General features: G+C 40.1%; 1 protein-coding gene across 1 annotated transcript in view; it reads left to right on the top strand.

Annotated features, from left to right (window-relative positions):
- CNTNAP2 (contactin associated protein 2) overlaps positions 1 to 20,380 on the top strand; it is a 2,010,562-nt gene that overhangs the window by 1,767,880 nt on the left and 222,302 nt on the right. Inside the window, exon 18 of the mRNA XM_084788077.1 lies at positions 14,573 to 14,809. Within this exon, the coding sequence (XP_084644203.1) occupies positions 14,573 to 14,809 (237 nt within the window). The remainder of the gene's footprint in view (positions 1 to 14,572; positions 14,810 to 20,380) is intronic.

Genomic DNA, 20,380 nt, shown 5'->3' with positions numbered 1-20,380 from the left:
AAAGAGCAAAGAGAAAGTCAACGAGGGGGCTGGGAGGGGCCAGAAAGTTGCAATTCCAGTCATGAAATACACCCAAATCTGTAGATGACCAAAATGGCCGTCTCTCAGACGTTAAAAGTTTACAGTAAAAAAGAATGTACATGGTGCCTGCGTTTCAAAAATTATAGCAGAAGATAGGCTTCTGCCTATGCCCTTATTGTCTGCAAGCTTGACTCAGTAGCAACAACCTGAGTGCTAGTTAAGAGGTCCAGGACAACATCTCAAGGGCAGGAGCGGTACATTCCTTACCTATCTCAGGGCTTTACTGAATAGATGCTCTTGCTGCTTCCTGTTTCATTTACACAAGGAGGAAACAAAAGCTGAAGATAGGTTAACTCACCTAAGGTCACACACCAAGAGGAAGAGACTTGACTGCAGAGTCTGACCCGAGATTCAGCTCTTATACATCCATCTCGTCAAGGCAAAGATTGTACTTGGCAAAGATCCCCAGGCAAAGACTTTACAGAAGGCCATTGCAGGCGGGCAGAAAAGGCCAGGACTCAGGGATCAACTCCACTCCAAAGAGAGAGAGAAAGATTTATTTTTAACTTCCAAAAGCTGTGATAGAGGGGCTCATAGGCTGGCTGTGTTTGTCAACTAACCATACATAAAGAAAATGTGGACTTTCTCCTGTCTTCATGAGTTGGGTAATTTTATAACTTGGAACAAGGGATCATGGGTAAGGCAGGCTTCTGACCTCCCAGGGAGATGAGGAGATGAGACGTCACCTTCATTGATGTTTACAGTTTGAAGAATGGCTCCCCAGAGGAACACACTCTTGAGTTGCAAAACTCTCCCTGCAATGAGTTTTTTTTAAGATTCACATGGCAAAAGGATTGGGGAAAAATAACAATTACTACCAGATTTTTAAGCAAACGTGCTTTAAACGGAGGTTAGGAAGTCCAGAGTCGTGAAAAAGCCTGTCTCCAGTTCAGGCAAGCTGAAAGTTGAAGCCATCTAAGCAGTCTATTAGAGAGTTCTTTATCTGGGGTAATGCCATATTTTCTGAACTGCAAAGTCTCAACAGGAAAAGGCTGAGAGGATCACAGTTGGCCAGTGATGGGTTAGCAAGAGAAGTCCATGCAAAAGCAGTTTTCTTCCTCTTCTCTCACAAGACTCCTCACGTGCGGCTGGCTCTCTATGAGAGAACTGTGTGTCCTTCCTGCTTCCCTCCCTCCGTACTTCCCTTCTCCTTTCTTCCTCCCCTGTCTTCCCTTCCCTCCTTTCTTACCTCTTATCATGAAAGCTCTTACAAAGGTTGTCTAAGTTGGCATGGGTCTAAGGTCTGAATCACATCCTTCTGGTCTCTTGCCTCCTTGAATACTTGTTTCCCATGGATTCCACTGCTCTGTGCTCTCTCACTTTTCTTGCTCACTGGCTACCAGTTTGGTATCTGTTGCATTCTTTTCCTCACTTGACAGGCATGTTTTGAAGTGTATTCTCAGTCCACACATCATCCTGTAAAACCATTTCCCATCTAACTTCTAAGGGCTCCAAATACTGTTTAAGCACACTGACTTAAATCTTCTGACCTTGCTATTATTCTCAGGAACTTCAGATCTGCCTGTCTAAATGGCTTCTTTATTTTAGGTTTCTAGTAGGCATCTCAGAATGAACATAGCAAGGAAAACTCCTGATGTCCACACATGCCTCTGCCTCCACCAGCCGCCCTTGTCTTAGTATATGGTGTCATCAGCATATACCCATTTTTAATTAACTCCAAAATTTGAAGGTAACCATAATTCCTTTCTTTCCTTTCCTTCTTCTCTTTCTCTTATCATTCACCATCCAATAATATCCCTGTGACTGATCCGGTTGACCTACCTACCACCAGTGTGTCTACTGCCTACTATTAGTCTCCACCCTCCTCAAAGCCACGGTTGAGCCTTGCTTGTTTGGCTGCAGGTAAGGCCTGACTGGTCTCCACAGTCTTGGTACGTTTCTCTAATATGCTTTGCTATAAAGCTTGCTCCTGCATTGCTTGTAGCGTCTCATTGCATCCCCAGACATTGGCCAAGCTCACTTCTTCTTGTCCTTCTCAAAGCTTCTGTCGCTTCCTTGCAGAGGTGTTCTCTGAACTCACCATCTGAGGCAGCTAATTATTGCCATGTCTAATTCTCCTTAGCACCTGTGATACATGTATTTTTGTTCCTCTACTAAAAAGTAGGCTACATAACACTAGAGACTGAAGGTTCTGCTGACCACCGGGCAGTGATTTCACAAAGAATAAATGTTTGTGGAGTTGACTGCTGAATGAGTACACACAAGGTATATGGTTTTTAATATTTCTCTGAATTTAAATCCACATTTAAAGCTAAGTCATCCCATTTCCCAAATAGTTCCCCACATAATCTTTCTCTAAAGTTCTTTTCTTTAAAATGCTTCTTATTTACCTTCTCTGGAGATACAATTTCCACTAAGTATCACAGACTGAAATCAAGCATGACAGAGGCCAAAATAAATAAATATATAAAATTGCAGAGAAAGTCAAAATATTATGAAAGACACCATTTCCCATCAGCTTAGACCTTGCAGTTTTCAATCTAACTGGTATCAAATTGAGGTCTTGCCTGTTTGGCATTAGCTAAGCTATTGCCTGAGACTCTGATACAAGCATTTTGCCCCAGTTATGGGTAACGGGTCTCAGACTTGCTCGTAGGTAGGGATTGAAAAATGGTGTCTTGACTAGAAACCAGTACTAATAACAAAATTGCTAAAGAAAGTCTGACAAATGGTAATAACTAAATAAAGTAAAAAAAAAAACTCTGTGCAAAATAAAAATGCAAATAAATTGCAGTTCTCCCTCCATGGGATGCCTGATCTTTCCCAGCTTTCCCAGCAGCACTCCTACTCTGCTCTTGGTCAGATCATCTTTGGCCCAACTCTATTCTCTTGTGCTTTTCTCTCTAGAATGTTCCCAGCCTCAGAGGCCACATCCAACAGTGATTCTTCTCCACTAATAGTCACCATGTGCATTTCTACCCTTTGCTCTTTAGTGATCAAAACTCATTAGCTTTTGCAATTCCAGCTGTCCATTTTGCAGAGTTTTAACAAATGGTACAAATTATGGTGGGCACAAGGCTTATTCTTTTAAAAAAATTTTTTCCCAACATCATCCAATTGATAGTTTCCTTTGAATCTCTTCCAAGTCTCAACCACACGGCTGTTTTCACGAGGCTGAGCTGTTTATTTCTAAAGCAGAAGTTGTGTGAACAGATATTGTTAGAGAAATATTTCTAGCCTCCTGCTAAGAGCCACTGTGCTCAGCCTCTGCATGAAATAGTTTCTGGACAAGAAGAGCAGTGGCTTGGGGACTCTGGGCTTCTCTTCAAATTTCTCATGTTCTTTGGGTCATCTGACCCAGTGAGGGTCTCTTAATACACAGAGACCGGCTTTGTAGTCAATATGGGAGACATCAAGGTTATCAAACAATTTATGCTATACATTTTAAAAAATTCTTTCAATAAGGACTCACCAAACTTTCTAAAGATAATTGTCTGTGGTGGTTTGAATCAAAGGGGCTCCCATTAGCTCATAGAGAGTGGCATTATTTGAAAGGATTAGAACATGTGGCCTTGTTGGAGGAAGTGTGTCACGGGAGGGGGGTGGGGGAAGTGGGGATAGGCCTTGTGCTTTCAGAAACTCAAGTCAGATTCCCTCTCTCTCTCTCTCTCTCTCTCTCTCTCTCTCTCTCTCTCTCTCTCTCTCTCTCTCTCTCTCTCTCCTACCATGATAGTGGACTAAACCTCTGAACTGTAAACCAGTCCCAGTTAAGTGTTTTCCTTTATAAGAGCTGCCATAGTCATGCTGTCTCTTCACAAGAGTAGAACAGTGACTAAGATGCTATCTCATAGGAAAAGATGTTTTTAATTATATCAGTAACAAACACCGAATGGATACATATACGGTTTCTTCCCCAGTGCAAGTAAAAAAAAGAGACCTAGGAGCACCCTCTTTATGAGTCCTGCCTTATGGTTGACAGGATACTTCCCAGCACAAGCTGCCCTCTTTCTCTCTCTTGTAATGATCCTCATGTCCAAGATCCCTCTCGTGCAGGGTGTCTGGTCTCTCATTCATTTAATGGTCCTTTCCTCACATCCTGATACTATGCCTCATTGGCTGTAATTTAACTTATTATTTTTTTTCTTTAGATTCTAACTATTCTAAATTATCTTCTCTGCTTATTACAGTACCCATGTGAGTATATCTCATGTGCACCCTTCGAATCCTTCCATGTTTGTTTGTGTGCATGTATGTATATACGTGGTACGTATACATATATATGCACTTTTCAAAAATATTTCTAAATTCCTGAAAACTGATAATATTGGCTTTGTGTGCCGATGTGTACCTCGTATTCTGGCTTTACAACAAGCGTCACTCTGTGTCTTACATTTCCCACTCAGGCTTATGTTTTTGTGCCTTACTTATATAGTTCTATGAGTACTGCATAGATCATGATACATTATATGTGTAGACCACATGTGACTTGGTCAATCCCCTAATGATGGCTATCTGTACTTCCCCCAACTCTACTACCACAAGTAAATCCTTAGCTAGATATTTCTATGTATGCCTCCTGTCACCTGAGTGAGACTTGTGTGTGCTATTTTGCTAGTTAACCATCATCTATGATCTTCTGGACACTGCACTTCTTGTGCCTTGTACTGGTCTATAATTCCCATCTCTTTCCCTATAATGTTTTTAATCTCATGGTTTCATTTCTCCTCTAGACATGACCCAGGAACCTTTTTGCTTCTAATATACAATAAGTCATTTTTCCATTTTTGTCTAAATGCATCTCTTAGATATCGTATTGTGGAATCAATTTGAGAACTCAGATTTGAAATTGTCTGCCTGACTGATTCTTAGGGAATGAAGGTATAAAGAGAACTCCTGCCTCAGGATGAGGGACCACTGCTCCACCGCCCTTTCCTGTCTCCATGCCAAGCGTCCTTTCACTCCCCTAATTCAGAGTCCTTCTTTACACTCAGGCAAGGGATAGACATCTTCTGCTACAATCTATTCTTAAGCCAGTGATGTCTCTACATGTGCTAAATCCATCCTTTCACTTCCTGCCCCCTCGCCTCATAATGAAGCATCTCATTACAGCGTTGAAGAGCCAGTCTCAAAAACCACCAAATCTTTTCACTCGTGTTTCATTTTCCTTAACCTCTCTTACAAGCTAACATTTTATAATTTTACCCTCCTTGAAATCCAGACATTAAAACAATCTGCTCTCTTAGCTTTTTCTGCTAAGCCTTCAATCCTTTTTTATCTACTCTCTTAGCCATGGAGAGGCCATGTGTCCAGGAGGACCAGCTATCCTAGCTAGGATGATTCCTCTCAGCTCCCCCGATCCAGCCTTGACCTGAGACTCATCCCTGAAGAGATGTGTGTGAAGTTTGTGTTCATGAGATGGAAAAACAAAACAAAACACATGGCACCACCACCTTGAACAACACTCGGGATTCTTCAGTCAGGATTGAAAGAGACTATGCATGATAATCTTAAAGATGGGTAATAAAGATGGAGAAAAACAAAGAAAGATATGAGAAATACTAAGATAAAAAAAATGAGAAGCTTGTTTTGTTTTGGTGAGAACTCACCAGCTGGTCACCTAACATATGCAAGAAAATACAAACATTTATAAATGAAATACTTAGACAGTTCTCAGCTGTTTAAGTTTTGGCTTGCATTGAGTTTACTAAAATGCCTGTTACTAACCCAGAATTTATATCTGAGTAGGAAGATCCTGTCCTCTGTCCTCTCTCCTATCCCCAAGTGTATGACAGGCTCATAAAGTAGCACCTACTGCATAGTGCAGAGGAATAACTTCTGAGATTAATAGTGCACTTCTGCATATAGAAAGATCAGCTGCACACAGGGGCCAAACCTCATGCCCACAATCATGGTATTCAGCTTTTACTTAGGAAAAATCATGAGGTCAGTAGTGACGTCAACAAAACACCCCTTTTTGACCTAGCGATGTACTCTAATATAGCCATTCCTGCCTCTGAGTTGTGAGCATTGCATTTCCACTGTCAGTTTCAACTCTCCCCGTGGTTTTGGGGACAGTCCTGGGGAGTGGGTCGCTGGCACTAACTATGCTGGCAGCATTCTTCATACCTATGCGAAGCAATGCCTGGAAACATGTCAGATGTAGAAGAAAGAGCCTTGTGTCACCCAAGTGCCCAAGTGCAGACAGAAGTTACAGCATGGGCAGAATACAGGTCACCTGGCTATAAATCTGACTATAGGTGCAAATGGGTGCATCAGTTCTTTTTGCCTCAGTTTCCCTCATCTGTAAAAGAGGGATCATGATGTGGCTTTTTTTCTGTAAGCCGAAACACATGAAAGTGGGATAGTATCAGGCATGGCTGCCCTTACCTTCGCATTAGTTTGAGATGGCCAATATTATCACATGTCTGTCATGCCACCAGGACCTCTTAGCCCCGTTTTCATCACAGAACAGCACGCACTTAGCACATCTGATTGCTTTCTGATACTAGGAAGTTAATAGGCCCTCAGTATTTTGTTTTGTCCTCCTAGTTTTGCATTCTGCAGTCACATGTTTTGTGTGTCCCTCATTCTGTGGACCTAAGAAAACACATGCCATAATAATGAACTTTTAAAGCCCTCATTCTATTGAAGTTCTCAATGGGCATTCATGACCAGGATCTAGGACAGAAATTCTCCACAACTTAGTTCCTGCGTGTGTATTGCTTTCAGGGGCTAGCTGACAAAGGCATCGTTAATCTACACCTGTCAATCATATAGCTCTGCACTGAAGAATGGGGATCAGTTTCCTTGACCTCACTCCACCACTGACGACTAAAGCCATTCTAGGGTTCTGAGATAACTGGAGTTTTATTTCTCACATCTGTCTTAACACCATAATTTATGGGTGGTGGTGGTGGTGGTGGAGGTGGTGGTGGTGGTAAGAGACTCAAGCTGATTAAAACATAAGACACAATAGTAGCATATAGAACAGGAGAAATAGCAAGTGCAGCATCTACAGCTTTGAGTGGCTTATCCAAGCACATAGATGCCTTTGTTCCTTAGCTGTCAACACCTGGGCCAGCCGTTGCTGTCCCACAAAAGAGGCAAGACCAGAATAGGCCATCCAGACATAGCAATCATAGCTCTTTCCTTGGTACCATTCCACTAACAGGTTATAGGCTCTCTACCAGCTCACAGGCCCTGTGATCCAGGTGTAGTCCTCCAAGTTGGAGAGATAACACCCATCTTAAGCCTGGGCTTTCTACAAAAACAGTGCTGTTTGAAGATCAGCTCCAAGGTCACTTCCTCAGGCAGGCTGGATCAGGTGTTCACTACTAACCGTTTGCTAGTTGTGTTTCTGCTCAGGCTTCCAGAATAGAATACCACACTGTAGAGGCTGGAAGCCCAAGATCAAGGTATCAGTGAGACTGTTTCCTTCCAAGGCCTCTCCTTAGCTTTGATACCAACATCTTCTTGATGGTTCTTCACGGGGCCTTTCCTCTTTGTGAGTATAGCATCCCCTGGGTCTCTTCTTCTCTGATAAGGACACAAATAACATTCAATTATGTTCTCATCCTTATGACTTTGTCTAGCCTTGACCCTTCTTTAAAGACTCCAGATAATCTATCTATAGCCAACTTCATATGAGGGTTTACAGCTTCAAAATCTTAATTAAATAATGTGAGGGACATAGTTCAGATCCCGTGGCTTCTAATTTCTGTCTTTGCATCAAATCTAAGATTTCATCTCTATGATCTTGTAGAATATTGATTAGTAGCATTAGTAACAACCCTAATATCTACCATTAGTTGGGCTTCATCACCAAGTGCTACATTTTGTTGCCTGTTATTAGCATCCCCCTTAGGATGCAGAGTTGTACTGAAGTTGCCCATAAAAAGACTAAGATTTAAGGAGAACTTGGGAAGACTGCACAGGCAATGAGCTGCAAAAACAATGAGTTCATGCCTCCCCATTCTTGTTTGCTGACCTACCCACCCATGTCAAACTGTGCCCAGCACCAGAGTGGCGTGCGGCTCTTTATGATCCCATCAGTATTGACCTATAGGCAAAAACAGAGTCTAGGGTCTAGAGAAATGGCTCCGACCTTAAGAGTACTTGTTGCTCTTACAGGTTTAGTTCCCAACACCCACATGGCAGCCCACAGCATCTGTAATTGAGTTCCATGGGATCGCCAAACCCTCTTTGAGCACTGCACACACTTGGTACACATACATGCATGCAGGCAAAGTACTTACACACATTAAAAAGTCTTTTAAAAAGTAATTTTCAAAGAAGAATGTCCTTGGGCATCATTCTGGAAATTCTTTCCCTAGGACTTTACTTACAAAACCTATGAAATAATCCATGGTTTCACACTCCTGAGCATCATGCACTGCTCCCATCTCACCCTTCTCCTTCTCTCCTGCCTCCCACCTTGCAGGAGAACACTCCATAACCCCTGTGTCATGGAGCAACTCTCCAGGGACAGGTTTTTCTATTCTGTTTCTGCCCCTTCTTCAGTGTGCTCCATCTTAACTGCCCTACTGAAGACTGATCCTACTCCAACTCCAGATCCCACTTAACCCTGCTTGACTGTCTTTCCCACAGTGGTCACCACCTTCTAACACGTGATTTATATATTGAGTCTTTTGTAAAATTTCTCCATACTACAAGGGCAAAGACTTTTTCACAGGAGTGAAATACACACTTTTTTAAAAAAAGCACTTCTAAAAGGGTCTGGTTCAAGTGTACAAGCTGTGATGTGATTTCTTTCTATGGGGTTAAACTTACCACTTTAGATATTGCTAAGCTCTGGGTTTAAGACAGCATGCTTTTTATAATTCCTCTCAGTCATTATTCCCAACAATTTTTAAATGGAACGCCTGATTATTTGGCCCAAATGTTCTGTGCACTTGATGGTTGTATTGCTCATTAGAGGTAGTTACAACACTTTTATAATTAATCTTTAATTGCAATACTTGCATAGCATTTCAGATGAAAAATGATATACAAATTAAACCCAAATCTCACCTTGGATAATTATCACAGGTCTAACTAATGTGCATGAAGCCCTGGCACGGCAGGGGGGCTCTTTCCCAATGACAATGTGTTGATTTTCTAATTAAACAAAGGTTAAGTAGCATTTTCACTTGAAGACCTATAATTTAAACTTATGACATTTGCCACCAAGAAAGATTTCTACAAAGCAGTAAATTGAACTCAACTTCTACTGGTTCCGGTGCATTAACATCTTTTGCATAATATATAATGACCATGTTCTGGATAAAAGATTTTTCTTCATATCAAGCAGATCAGGAAATGTACTTTGCAGCTCACTGATCCATTTAAATAAATCAGGAGGCCACCTAGGAAAGAAAGGAGCTTAACTTAGTGCAGAAAGAAATGGCACTTCATTCACCTGCTTTATAAATTAAGAAGGGATTTTTAAAACCTTAGTTCAATGACTGAATAAGTGTAATTTACACTAAAGTCACAAATTATGGCTACAGAGCTTGGGATGTGGCTCAGAGTACTTGCCTCGTATGCTCAAGGTTCTGGTTTCAATCCATAGTATTGTGTAAAGAAAAAGGGGTTGGGGGGGACAGGAGGAGGAAGAGAACAAAGGAAGGCTAGAGGGAGAAAAGAGAAATTGAAATGTTAAGAGAAATAGATTTTCGAAGTTGTTATATGTAATATAATGTGCATATTTTGATATATAATATATAACTGAATAATCATATTGACTCACATTGCCAAAAGCCTTTACAAACTTAATAGCAAAAGCAGGAATCATTAAAATAAGTAGGTCATTGTGACTTCCCAACCATTCAAAACTTTTGTAGGAAAAAAAAGTACCATCTACAACTTAAACAATGCAAACTAGAGGAAGTGGCTACAAAATTCACAGCAAAGAGTTAAAGCTCAACTTGATACTATTATCAATCAATAAAAAATCATCTCCTGTCTCCCTCCAAAGCAAAAACATGAAACAACTATTTAAAAATAAGAAAAGAACAATACAAAAAAATTGATTTTAATAACTAAAGCAGTGAATTTGCTCCCATTTAGTTGAACTGATATAAACTTGACAGGATATGTCCTCATATCAGGATTATGTGAAGCATGTACGCATCTTATTTCATTTTGGTACAATATAAATTGGTTAATTACTTTAAGAGCTTTAAAATATACCAGAAGTAAATTACTTGCTACAGAAGCATCAGGGTCTGTGTTTGGAACCCCAGAACCCATGGGAAAAGCTAAACGTGGAAGCATGCACCTGTAATGCCAATGTGAGAAGTTAGAAACAAGAGGATCTATAAGCTTTGAACTCTTTCAAACCTACTTTATTTGGGGTTCTTTAATGCTTACATCTCCCTTCCAACCCACCTACCCTAGGTAGAAGGAAAAAGGAGGTTAATGAGAACAGAAGCAGACCTTTTTAGACTCAGTTCCTTGGACCAATTCCACTTTTCATCATCCGGATTCCAGCAAACCCATTAAACAGCAAACCAGCACTTCAGCAAAGGTGACTGCAACCACAGCACCTGGGATCCAGAGCCCCAGCTGGAACCCAGAACCTCAAAGCGTTCGCTGGAGCATTTCTTTCTAGGAGTGTCTCTAAATGGGAGTGATGAACAGACAAACAATGGGAAGCAATACCAAAACCAAAAAAACAAGCCCTGGCTGTACATCCAGTACAGGGATCACTAGGGATTACTGGCCAATCAGTTTAGTCCATTGGTGAACCCAGGTTTAACAAGAGACCCTAACTCAAAAAGTAAAGTAGGGAGAGAGGAATAGAACTCTGGCCACTATGCATGCACAGGTAAATGCATACATACATGCATACAAACATACACACACACACACACACACACACACACACACACACACACACACACACACGAGCATGGTGGCACATGTCTGTAATTCCAGAACTCAGGAGACAGAGGCAGGCAGACCTCTGTGAGCACAGCACACACATCGCACAACACAATTGTTAGTTCTAAGGAAAAACTGGACAAGTATGCTAAGATGTTTACAAAGCTCATATTATTATAATATCATATAAAATTAAAATTCTATCAGTAACAGAATGGCAGAAGGAGTGACAAGCATCCTTATAAAGAATATGTCATGAAATATCAAATAAGATGTTTGGCTATGCTTATATTTCTTGGAAAGATATGTCATGATACCTTAAGTACAGAAAGCAATTTAAGGACAATGCCTGCTGTAGTCTTGTTTCTTATGTCTCATTTTTGACACTCGTGGATGTTCAAAGTTTAAAAGTAGAGGCTGAGGCGATTGGACAATGTTAAGACCACTGGCTGCTCTTCCAAAGGAGCTGAGTTCAACTTCCAACATCCATATAGTGGCTTAGAATTTTCTGTAACTCCAGTTTTTGGGAACCATGACACTTAATTCAGGAGGGGCACAGACATAGATGCTGGTAAAACATCCATACACATAAAATAAAAATAAGGGTTAAAATATTTTAAGTATAGAAGGTTGTCCCCTAAAATTAGTAGTTATATCTGACTGGCATCCAGGTTTATTTATACATATTACTAGTAGATTAATGAGAGAGAGAGAGAGAGAGAGAGAGAGAGAGAGAGAGAGAGGTGGATAGATAGATAAATAGATTGATATGATAGATAAATATTCAGTGTGTGTGTGTGTGTGTGTGTGTGTGTGTGTGTGTGTGTGTGTGTGTGTTTTATACAACCCAGAACTATTCCATTGGTAACTAGGAAGAATATTTTTAAAAAGCAGTCTTTTTAAAATTTTCTCAGCATATTTTTGATAGGGTTTAATTGTCTTAATTGACCAGTGGTGAAAATTCAAATAGCTATGCACTTATGCAATAAAAGGCCCTTTGGAAAATCCCTCACTGCAAGAACAAAAACCAGAGTAGCAAAAGTGGTGAGAGCCAAATTGAAATTCTAACACACAAAGGGTGACTAATGGGTTGAACTGCTTCCAAATCAGGCAAAGGCTCTAACTCTCGCCAGCACAGAGGTGGGAAGCTGTGTTGACAAGCAGATGGCAGGATGGGGAATCCTTCAAAGTGGTTGTTTAATAACTTCGTTTGCTATTTACTATTGCATAGCTTTGATCCAAAAGGACACTGGACTCTCTTAGATTAAACCTTTATTCAAACGTTTTATAATAATAACAAAAACAAGATTCTACTTTAGAGAATGGTTATTCAAATCACTACATGACTGTAAGGCTTGGGCTCAAAAAGGCAGTGGATGGATTCATTTGCCATTTTACTGATGAGGATGTGGGGGCCACAAGCTGATACTGATCCATCCTGTGACTGGGTCTTTGATCCACTAGTCCTGTCTGGTGTGTCTGCTGCCTGTGCACTTTTAACCAGGATGGCATGCCAAGGGATCTGAACACATCTCTTGCCTGATAATCTTATCCAAACAGCAAAGCCCCATTGATCTCTCCGTGTGTGTGTGTGTGTGTGTGTGTGTGTGTGTGTGTGTGTGCGCGCGCGCGCTCACCTGTGCATGTTCTTGTGAAGACCAAAAGTTGACATTTAATATATCTTCCTCTTTCTTCCCACCTTATACTGAAGACAGGGTCTTTCACTGAATCTGGAGTTCACTCACCATTTTTGGATAGACCAGCTTACTTGTGACCCCTAGACATCCACCTGACTCCCCTAATACAGCACTCATTTTTACATACAATGATACCATGCCTGGCTCTTTTTTTTTTTCTACTATAACTATTTTCTTTTTTTAATTGAAAAATAAAATCATTCATATTACATCTCAATTGCTATCCCATCCCGTGCATCCTGGTGCCCCATATTTGGCCATGTCCCCTTGATGAGGAGGCCCGATGGCACTCAGAGGAAGGACAGCAGACTATCAAGAAGAGACTTGATACCCTAGCATCATATTCAGGGGGAGGAGGTCCCCCTCAGTCATGCCTGGATCTTAATGCAGCTGAGGATCTGACCTTGGGTCCTTAGGCAGCAAGCACTTTGCCCTCTGAACCAGATCCCCAGAATCCCACTTTTTTTTTTTAACTTATTGAGGGTTTTATTAAGCAATTGCCTCAAAGGGTTATTAAAACTAAGAAATGTAGCAGTCTGGTGTGTGGAAGTTAGAGAAACAAGAAAATTGGCAATATAATTCACTACAAGCCCCGGAGTCCAAGAATAAGAAGTGCCAGTTCTGAGGGCAAGGAAAACAGATGTCTCCGGTTGGAGAGAGAAAATTCAAGCTATCTCTGTCCTTGTCGAACAATGAGGCCACCGTGCATTGTCGAGGGTACTCTTCTGCACTCAGCCTACTGATTTAAATGTTTGTCTGTTTCAGACAGTCAGACAGACAGACAGATAGACACACACACACACACACACACACACACACACACACACACACACATACACACACCACTGAAGAGTGATGTTTGAGCAACCATCTTGGCTCTTTTAAGTCAGCCCTGACTTCTTCATATACAAAATGGTGGATTTTATGACGACACCTGCATACATACATATTGTACTTTGCTCATATTCGCTCCCCACCCCCTCCCTCATCCATCCATCTCACGTGTCCCCTTTCCTTCACAAATAAAGCCCCCTTTCTGCTCTCTGTTTTCATGTCACAGTACATATAGTGTGTACATACGTTATACACACTGTATCTTGCCATATGTACTTATTAGCATTTTATCATTTACTTCCTCCTCCAACAAGAGTAGCCACCAATAGCTCTTCAGGGAATGGGAGGAGCTCCAGAGCTTCATCCCCACTCATGTTAGAATGCGGAGGGGCTCAGTTCTATGCAGATCCTATGCAGGTATCCACAACTGAGCTGCTGTGTGTTCATGATTCGGTATCCATGTCATATCCCAAAGACAGTGTCTTACAGCAGTGCTGTATGTTCTGAGTGACATTAAGATAAAGCAATGGAATCCAAATTTGAAATATTAATAACTATAGTGTACTTGATTTCTCTGTGAAGTAGTCAACTCATTCTTCCAGACAACACAGGCCAAGATGGCCTGAGTACCTTATTGTGAACTTCGAAGCAAAAATATTTCACGAGACAAGAGTCACCAAGTACAATGACATTTCAGATGAATTTATGCCTTCCGACTAATTGACTTACTTAACTACGCTAATGTATTCATGCCTCTTTGCCTTTATGATTCAACAGATAATGCTATGAAACTGAACATTCTGAGATTAAAGAACACATAAAGATTTCTCTAAGCTTATTTTCCATAAGAATCCATATTATACACTTTTGCATGTCTACAAACATTTAGTTTCTGTGGCAAGTTTATTTCTTCTCTGAAGACAGCCTCTTCTAGTTAGATACTACAGCCTAAGGGGAAAGCTTCAGCTCTTTCTCTTTAAACAGGACCAATTCAAAAGGGAAAAGACTAGTTGTGCTTACCAATACTCTCCTGCTGCAATTTCCTAAACATGCTGAGTGAAACGGCAGCTGCGGAGGCAATCCCATCTGAACTCTGTGCTTTCTGTCGTTCCCAGGTGGGGCTGGAGGCCAGCAGGGCTTCCTGGGCTGCATCCGCTCCTTGAGGATGAATGGAGTGACCCTTGATTTGGAAGAAAGGGCAAAGGTCACATCTGGGTTCAAATCTGGATGCTCAGGCCACTGCACCAGCTATGGGGCTAACTGTGAAAATGGAGGCAAATGCATCGAGAAGTACCACGGCTACTCCTGTGACTGTTCTAACACAGCCTACGACGGGACATTCTGCAACAAAGGTATGGCAACGACAACTTCTGGCTCCATCTTTACACATCTTTATAAGATCAAATCATCTCTCTAATGCTTCTTCAGATGCAAACGGTCGAGTTTCTTTCTAAGGGTAAGGTGAATTCCTTTCCCATCTCAAGGGAGAATTTCTGATTTTTTTTCTTAACCTTTGTTGTTTACTAAGATGAGAGAAGATCTGAGCCTGGTACACAATTCCCCAGATCTTAGCACTGGCTGAAACATTACAATGTAAAGAGTCTCAAAGTACAGGACCTCTGAAAGGGAAATTGGGCTTAACCATCCCACATCAGGACCAATGGTCAAATGCAGTCTGTTGATATTTATGTGCCCCCTTCTCACCATGACAACAATGGGCTGAACCCCTGAAACTGCAAGCCAGCCCCAGTTAAATGTTTTCCTTTATAAGAGTTGCTGTGGATATGTTGTCTCTTCACAGCAATGAAACCCTAAGACAACACGTTTTCACTGGGATATATTCCGTGATCACACGTGACTGAAAGAAACTCACTCAACTGGAGAAGCATAATTTCCCATATGCAAACAAGAGGAGTAAAAAGAACAGCAGCTGGCACTTGTCCTAAGCCACAAAAGCCTGTAAATCACCCTTCTCTTTTTAAATGAATGTATAGCATTTGGGGAAAGTTTGCTGTAAGCTGCTGCTGTGTCTCTATCTAAGAAGCTTTTACATAAGGACTCATTTATACTTTCATGAATGCACAGAGGGTTGTTTGTGCTGGCATTATTCACACAAGACGCCACGCATAGAAGGAATTGTTCCACAATGTTCCCCTGTACATCCAGGCTCCTGTCTGGCAGGCTAGAGTATGAGCATATAAATTAGATCAGACAGGATTTGAAGAATGAGAAGAAGACAAGAACAAAGGTGGAAAGAAACACCATTGCTGAAAAATACCAAGACACATTAACAGGGCCATTACATTACATTTTTCGGCTCAGAACAACATGCTTCCGTGATTCTCCCATAGCATACAATGGAATGGGCTTGCAGAACACATCAATTTTGCACTTGTAGAAATGACAGTCTTGCAATTACCATTCATTGTGCTTGATGCTAATTTAATGCAGTCCGTTCCTTTGCCAACGCAGTGTCTGAATGCAATCAAGTAAGTGCTAATGCCTGAGACATTGCACTGTGTAAGTAACAATTTAAAGCAAATTGTGGTCCCCTTCTTTCTGGAGAGTGAAGTTAAACATAGCAGTTCACCCAAAACCTCTGGGGGTTAATAGGCAATGCTCAGGAAGGAGCATTTGCCTTTCCCTTTAGCCAGCATAAGAGATAAAGGTAAATGAAGGCTATATGTCTCCTATGACATTGTCTCAGAGGGTTTATGCAAAAAGCATCTAAATAGTCTCCTACTTGCTGTTTATTACAATAAATTTGCATTTGGCTCAGTGGCTTTAACAAAAACATTTAACTGAAAACTGTAAGCATATTTGAAAGGCATTTGTGGGCATTCTGAGTGAAAATAAGTACCTTCATGCCTTGGCGGAGGTGACAGTAGTCCTAGTTTAGAGGGAAAATGCAGCCGCACAGATTTCTGTCCTCGGCAAGCTTCTTCTTGTGTCAATGACAGTATCTTCTTGCTGAATCTTCCTCCTAGTTCTCCTTCTGTCTTCTTGAGACTCACCACCCAGGGAGCCTTGTACCTGCACAGCTGTATCTGTGACCATGCTCCCACTGGCCCTGCAGCCAAACAGCATACTTTCTAGAAGAAGCAGATTCATTAGCAAAAGAATAAGTTCAATTAAGGGTCTTCTGGGGGCAATCCTTTCATGATCTACACTACAAGATGTGGGAAAAAAAACTAATAAGTTTTAAGTGAAGGAAGCTAGTCCCAACCCACCACACACAACCCATATACCCATGTTTCTATATCCAAAACGCATGGGTAGGGACTGGAGAGACAGTTCAGCATTTAAGAGCAGTTGCTGCTTTTGCAAAAGACCCTCATTCAGTTCTCAGTGCTGGTATCACACAGCTGACAACTCCCTGTAATTCCAGACCCAGTTGTTCCGATGCCCTCCCCTGGCCTCTGCGAGAATCTGCACTCATGTGCACATATGTACACAGAGATATATACATAAATAAACAATAAATCTTTTTGAACACACATCTATATACACTGGGTAAAGCAAACTGAGAGTACATAACATAATATAGCTGGGGGCTTTTGTTTTACAGAAAGGTAGCAATAATGGGACTTTTTAAACTTATTTTTTAACTTATTTTTTATTTCTAATATTTTATAATATTCACCCAATGATATAGTATTTCTGATTTCATCACTCTTCTTTTTCTTGGAAAAAAAAAGGGTAGAAGGCAAAACTCTTACTGGAGATATTTAAGAAGTAGCTTCTCTGATGAGAAAAAGTCTAATGATTATTAAATAATCCAGTCATGTCATCTGGAGTAAGCGGAGTTGCATGTCAAGTAAAAACTGGTGACAAGTTACTCTTGAAAACACATCTCTCAATGCATTTAAAAGAGCTTGTTCTTCAATGAGCATCCAGTGAAATTATCCTTTAGTTTTCTCCATTGTTTTTCCATCGTAAACAGTGGGGTGCTCTGGAAACTTATAGCACTAAACCATCACATCATCTATCTTTAGAAAATGGTGCCTTTGCCATCTTAAGGTATTCACTAGCCAGCATTTATTTAACTCAACTGAGACAGGTCTGTGGGCTAAAAGTTATTGTGTAATTCAAATTCTTACTTCTGTAACCCCATCCTTGTTCTGAGAATCTCCTGCCTCGGTGTTGTATAAGCACTTCTCCCCAATTGCCCCCCGATATGCCAATAAAGCAGCTTACAACCAATCACTGATCAGGGGAGAGAATAGGGCTGGACTTCCTGCTAGCCAGGGGAGGAGGAGTTAAAAGAGGAAGTAGGGGATTCAGCCACAGGCAGAGGTTGAGAAGAGAGTAAAAAGATTCAAGTATCTCGGGGATTTTGGCAAAGTGGAAGCCAAATTAGCTTAGAGGGTTAAAAATAAAGTAATTGTCTTGTTCTGATGAGAAACAGAAACTGAAACACTTGGTGCTGGAACATGAAAGGTGCAGGACATAGGTGTCCAGCATGCTGAGAGGAATGAATCCTGTCAGGTCTGATCCAATTTGAGTGTCCAGTTGTTTTGTTCTGAAAACATATAATTTGTGATGCACAGAACAATTAAGGCTTCCAATTCCAATTGTTCCAGCATTTCAGACTGTCCCACACAGGACTCTAATTAAGCCTGGAATTTCTCAACGTTTAGAAACTGTACCATAAATGCTATTCCTAACTTGTTTAACCATTTCTCCAGTTTTATTTGGGCCCCTACAAAGCTATTATTTGTCCCAAATCAGTTGGAAGAAACCTTAAGAGAAGGATGCCCCATTTCCTTTAAGGGTGGTCTGGTAGGTTTTTTATTGCTTTCTTGGGCTGTAGAGGGTTATTTTCAATGGCAGTTGGATATAAGTTATTATTTGTCTTATTTAGAGAAAAGACAGGGTTGGACTCAATGATGTCCCTCTCTTCCTTTATCTTCCAATCTTAAGTTTGGAGATAAGGGTTTAAAAGAAAGAAGGGAGAATATACAAAAATATAGGGAAGATAGAACAAAAAGTAGATTAGTGAATCTACTCAATTTAATGCCTTAATTATCTTTCACAAGGTTATTTTGAACTCACTGGTATAGAATTTTGTACATAGATGCAAAATAAGTTTAATTTTAGATACAGTGGTATAGAATTCAAATTAAGATTATTCTTCACATACATTATATATATATTTATTACTATATATATTTCTACTCTAATATGTGGTATTGTACACATATAACTCAATTATAATACAAGGTTTACTTCCAATACTTTGAAAATGCTATTGCAGGTTTTTTAGGATAGGTAAGTTATACAAGTTAATTGATCAAGTCATGTTCATATCAATTATTAGCCTATTGTTATCATAAGAATATACATCTTAGGTACAACAGACAGATATGACTCTATAGAAAAATAAAGTAAAATAGTTAGGTAAGGTCTCCAAAAACCTCAGAGACATACAGAATATGGAATTTAAAATGCTTTTATTATTTTAAAAATTCATTGACAACGAGACAGATTAATTCCTGGCAATACCCAGCCTACCTCAAAGAGGATGATGAGCATCAAAGAACCTCCTTATGGACATGGCTTCAAATGTGGCAAACAAGCCACAGGGAAAAACGTCTACCATTTCTACTACAGACAGAATTCTACCTAAAAAAAGGCAAGCTTGCATGTAGGCAGAGTTGACAGACAAACTCTGCCAAGACAGGATAAGCAAGTCCTCAATAGTTCCTGAATCATAAATATGTCTGTCAGATATATATATATATATATATATATATATATATATATATATATATATATATTGGGCCAGAAGGCTGAAGATGATGCTCCAATGTTATAGAGTGATTTGAGTTATTGCTCAGGTAGTAAACTGTCTCTGTCATTTTCTCATTTGGGAAGCTGCTAACCTGCACCCTCTATATACTCAGATAATCAATTTTATTCCTTCTCAAGTCTCTGATGGGGTTGAATAAAAGATAATTTAGTTTTACAATTATGCTTAGTTGTTTAAGGGTAAGGATGTTTTTAGACCTAGATAGATGTTTTCAGTTGATAATGACGAGATATGATAGATACTGATTTTCATTCAGAATTTTAGATACGCCAAGAGATGAAAGATGTTTTCATCAAGGCTGCCAAATACAAATAGCCAAAACATTAAGAATGTAACATTTATATAACTCCTGATTGTTTCATGGTTCTTCTTGATGTAAGTAGTTTATTGTATATATGTGTAACAATATAAATGTGTATGTAAAAAAAGAATCCTGAATAATAGAAAAAAAGATTGATTTATTGAAAAAGAATATAGTAATTAACTGGGCATGATGACACATGCCTTTAATCCCAGCACTCAGAGAGGTAGAGGCTGGCAGATCATTGTGAGTTCAAGGCCAGCTTGGTCTACAAAGTGAGTCCAGGACAGCCAAGGCTACACAGAGAACCCATGTCTGGAAAAAGCAAAACAAAACAAAAGAATAGAGTAATTACTGCTTAGTTATCTATTGTGTTGTAAAGCTTATAAGTAAAAATATAATAGAGTCTCATTAATTTGTATGATAGCTGGGTTAAGAGAGAAACTGAGAATAAACACAGTGTTGTAAAAATAACCATACCATGTATCCATTACACAGAAAAATCCCTTGAGAACCTATTGGCTGAGGCCTAGATGCTTCCAGAATCAGGGGTCATCCCAGTCTTCAAAGTAAATATATGTGTGATGTCCCCAACCTCCTTTAGGAACCAAGTAGATAGTTAACTTAAACCATATTTCTTGGGCAGTCAAACCCCAAACACACAAATGTGCTATGATTACCAAAGCCATTCTTAACAACCGTCATAAATAAGCAACATAGATTGAAGTATATAATTTCTCTGTATCTACTGTGTGATTTTATAGAAATACGCTCCAGTGATTTTTCCCATGGCCTACAATGGAATGTGGA

Source organism: Acomys minous, assembly GCF_964271855.1.
Source record: "Acomys minous genome assembly, chromosome: 6".
NCBI lineage: Eukaryota > Metazoa > Chordata > Mammalia > Rodentia > Muridae > Acomys > Acomys minous.
This window is presented reverse-complemented; position numbering and strand designations above follow the sequence as displayed.